The sequence below is a fragment of the Lactuca sativa genome, chromosome 8, assembly GCF_002870075.4.
Source record: "Lactuca sativa cultivar Salinas chromosome 8, Lsat_Salinas_v11, whole genome shotgun sequence".
NCBI lineage: Eukaryota > Viridiplantae > Streptophyta > Magnoliopsida > Asterales > Asteraceae > Lactuca > Lactuca sativa.
In genome coordinates, this window is record NC_056630.2 from 66878203 (window position 1) to 66881856 (window position 3654).

Here is a 3654-nt window from a genome sequence, read left to right on the forward strand (position 1 = left end):
AGCACTGTTCTGATCGCACCTCTGAATGATTTCCAAGATATGCTCCAGGCAAGACGTAGAGAAGAGGTGTTTGTCAACGAGAGCGAACAGGCATTTCTGACCTTCGCCTCTGATGAACATAACGGTGTGGTACTTTGAATCTATTATCCGCTTGATCATAGTGTTGAGATTGCCAGCTCTGCTCATAGTCTTTATCGGCGTTCGCTTGTGAATGGCAGAGCCAATCTCTTGGTCCATCTTCACTACCTCATGAATGTAGCAAACAAGCATACGCTTGACATGATCAATTATTGGTTGGTACTCATTAGGATTTGACAGAAGAATGTTGTTGAGGAGTATCCAGTCATGGGGATTCAGGTTCGGTAGATCAGCGAGGGTGAAGTTGTGTACTGAGCCTTCGGTTCCTCGAGTCACCTTGAACTTGACATTAATAAATTTCCCCGCTGAATAGGGCTTTAGAACCTTGACTGTAGTAATTTTCTTTGAGCTCCAATTCAGGTACCGGGGTTGAGCAAACTCCAAGTAAAACTCTAGAAGATCCCTGTGTATCTTCGAGTCTGGGGACGGAATAGCAGCAGTCAAATTGAAGCAATGGAAGATAAATGCCTTTCGAGTGATTGGCATATCGAACTGTGCATCCTTGGAGTTTTCGAGCCCGAAGGACATTATTGGCTCAAGCCAGAGAATGCTCGGTTCATCAATTGCACATCTTTGGAGCGAATCTATAGTCCAAACAGGAAACATGGACTTTTTCTTCTCTAGGAGCTCCGCTTCCTTTCGCTTTTGCTCTAGCTCAGCTCGTTGTTTCTTGAAATTTTCTTCCATTTCCTTTTCAGAGGTCTTTACTTTCTGGAAGGGATTCTTGGGATTCTCGGGATAGACATCATCCTCATTGTCTGTGTCGTCCTCGCCAATTTTCTTCTTCTTTTTCTCCTTGTTACTGACCGAAGCTTCATTACCCTTCGGTTCAGTAGATGGTTTTGGTCTAGAAGGAGGTTGAGTTGTCACCTTCTCTCCCCCTTGTTTCGGTTGGACTTCAGTCACCGGAACACCCTCGATACGACTAAGGATGTCCAATGCCAGTCTGAGCTTGTCTGCCAGATGACGCCTGATGGTGATGGTAATGATCGGATCGTGAGCCTCAATGAGATGAAGGAGGATGGAGTGAACATCAGCAGCAGAACTCCTAATGACCTCCCTTTATGACTTTAGGTCATTAACCTCAACATTAATAGTACGCAACTTGTGGGTTTGCAATTTGAGTTGTGAGGTGCGCCTGTCCAGCTCATCCATAATACGATTCTCTACAGCTAACTCCGCCTCTAGCTGAGTCAATCGATCATAGACGTTAGCGTGTAGAGTTTTGTTGGCAGCTTCAATGGCCTGTCGAGCAGCTTCAAGGTTTGATCGTTCAGATTGAAGAGACCGTTGAAGGTTCTCCACTGAGGCGTTGACAGCTTGAGCGTTCTTTGCAGCAGCAGCCTGTAAGGAATCTAAAAACAGGTGAGCTTCATAGACTAGTTTATCGACTTTTGCGGTCGCTTCCTAGCACTCCTTAGTAGAAGCATCAACAGCAAGAGTGGCTTGTTGACACTGTGAAGTAGAGGCTTCAATTGCTTTGGCTGTAGCAGATAATGTGGCAATATGTTCTGTAACAACAGAGGAGAACAATGCCTTCAATGCAGCTTGAGAATAAGCACCGGAGGAAGAGGATGAAAGCAGTTGATCAAGTTTTTCATTTACCACCTTGAGATGACGCTTTGTGACAGGCTCATCGTCATCATCATCGTTCTGCACTTGGTAAGGACTGAAATACGTGGAATCAAATTCCAAGTCCTCACCTCCTAGAATAGGGGTTGTTTCAGTGGATTGAGTGGGTGATAAAGGTTTGGAAGTAGGTGGAGGTTCGGTTGTGACAAATGGTTCGGTTACTGGTGGATTGGGAATAGTAAAGTGAGGTTCTGTAGTATTAGTGGTAGTAGTGGTATCTGTGATAATGGGAGTGGGGATAGGAATTGTAGTGAATGGTTGAGTGGTTGGAATGGGAGATATAGGAGGGATGGATACTGGGATGGTTACAGGTGGAGGTGAAGGAGGAGTAGAGCGAACTGGAATTTCCGGGGTATGGGAGCGAGGCGGAGTATCACCTCGGCGCGAAGCCTCTTCATCAGAGCTTTCGCTCTCAGATTCTGAAGGAGGAGCGTTCTTATGCTTAAGAGGAACATACTCTGAATCTGAATCACTTATAGATTAAAGTATAAGCCTCCTAGAAGGCTTCTTCTGCTTCTTCGGTTGAGCCTGAGAAGTTGCAGCCTTATCAGACTTTCGCTTCTTGGGGGTTTGCCCCTTAGTTGGTTTAATGACAGGTCCTTCCTTCTGTGTATCAGGCTTCTTACTCCTTTTGGCTGGCTTGTAAGCCTCTTCAATAGAGCAAACCATGGCTGGTGTAAGCTCCCTTGGACCAGATGATGGACGCTTCCTGTATTGTTGTAGAACGTTACTCGATGCAGAGATACGACTGAGCATTGCTTCAGGAATGGATCCAATAAAAGAGTAATTGGTTGGATCTGTGACAATGATTTTTGTAGCGTGAAAGGTAGTAATGGATGAGAGCAAATAATCCGCCATTATTGGAACACGAAGGCGGTCCATTGCCTAGTTGGTGATGATCGACCAAAAGCGCCCGCATGAGATCTCAGAATGCCTGGATGAAGAGACCAAGATTTGAACCATCTGCTGCCAGATAATAGACCCATAATCTAGGTCGATCCCATGGTACAGCCCATCCAAGACAGTCATGAAAGACTTGCTCGCACCATCTGAGCCAGCGCTTCGCTCAGAAAGTACCTTGAACAGCAGCGTGAAAAGGCCATTCCATTGAGGAGGAAGGCAGGACTTCTTGAACTTTGTGATGGTGGTTAGGGTTTCGGTATACCCCATCTGATAAAACATGGAAAACAATTGAACAATGGTGATTGAATCAGGGTTTACCAAAGATTGTTCTTGAGAAAGACCAATTAGGGCACATAATCGATGCTTGGAGATAGAGGTCTTCTCATCGTGGAGTTCGAAGTGAATCCTTTCATTAAACTTGTCGTAGTAGGCAGTAGAGTAGACAAGAGACAGGCAAGACATTGGAAAAACTTCGACTTTAGTCAGCGCGTCGATGAGAGGTGAGTATTTGAGACACTCAACAACATACAACATGTATGGCTCATAGACAAACGGGGTGAGATCGATGATCAGGTTCTGTTGGGGTTTGATTATAAGAAGTGGTTGGCGAACTGAAGTATCATGAACAGATGAAGAGTCTGCCATTGTAGTAGCTTAGAGAAGATGATGAAGAGTTGCAAGAATCGTCGGTGTTCTATGAGAGAAATTGGTAAGTGATAAAAGTTGAGAGAGTACCATTCCAATTCCTTTTATACGTACAAGGAAGAGAGAGAAAAATCCGACTGAGATCTTGGATTATCTCAAAAATAGCGCCTGACTTGATGGGTGAACAGTTGGCATGCCGAAGATGACGCAGGAAAGAGAAAGGATATTTCCTTTTTACACGCCATTCCATAAAATGCACTTTTTCAAATCGCCAAACCGTGGATAGCCGCTGAGTCAGCTTTCACTTTATCCCAAGCATCTCTTCATAATACGTTT

At 44.8% G+C, this 3654-nt stretch overlaps 1 protein-coding gene across 1 annotated transcript; it reads right to left on the reverse strand.

Annotated features, from left to right (window-relative positions):
- Positions 1-1200: 1200 nt before the first annotated feature.
- LOC111886697 (pollen-specific leucine-rich repeat extensin-like protein 2) lies at positions 1201-2628 on the reverse strand. Its single transcript, XM_023882939.1, has 3 exons — positions 2299-2628; positions 1573-2211; positions 1201-1482 (listed from the first exon to the last, which is right to left on the reverse strand). The coding sequence occupies exons 1-3, from the start codon at positions 2626-2628 to the stop codon at positions 1201-1203; spliced, it is 1251 nt and encodes a 416-aa protein (XP_023738707.1).
- Positions 2629-3654: the final 1026 nt, after the last annotated feature.

What these genes read in the sequence shown, in the direction of transcription:
- LOC111886697 (XM_023882939.1), bottom strand. Translation starts at nt 2,628, where the DNA reads ATGGCGGATTATTTGCTCTCATCCATTACTACCTTTCACGCTACAAAA. An exon ending in ATAAGGCTGCAACTTCTCAG is followed by an intron (nt 2,212 to 2,298) that starts GCTCAACCGAAG and finishes GTTCCTCTTAAG; the next exon opens with CATAAGAACGCTCCTCCTTC. An exon ending in GTCAACAAGCCACTCTTGCT is followed by an intron (nt 1,483 to 1,572) that starts GTTGATGCTTCT and finishes GATTCCTTACAG; the next exon opens with GCTGCTGCTGCAAAGAACGC.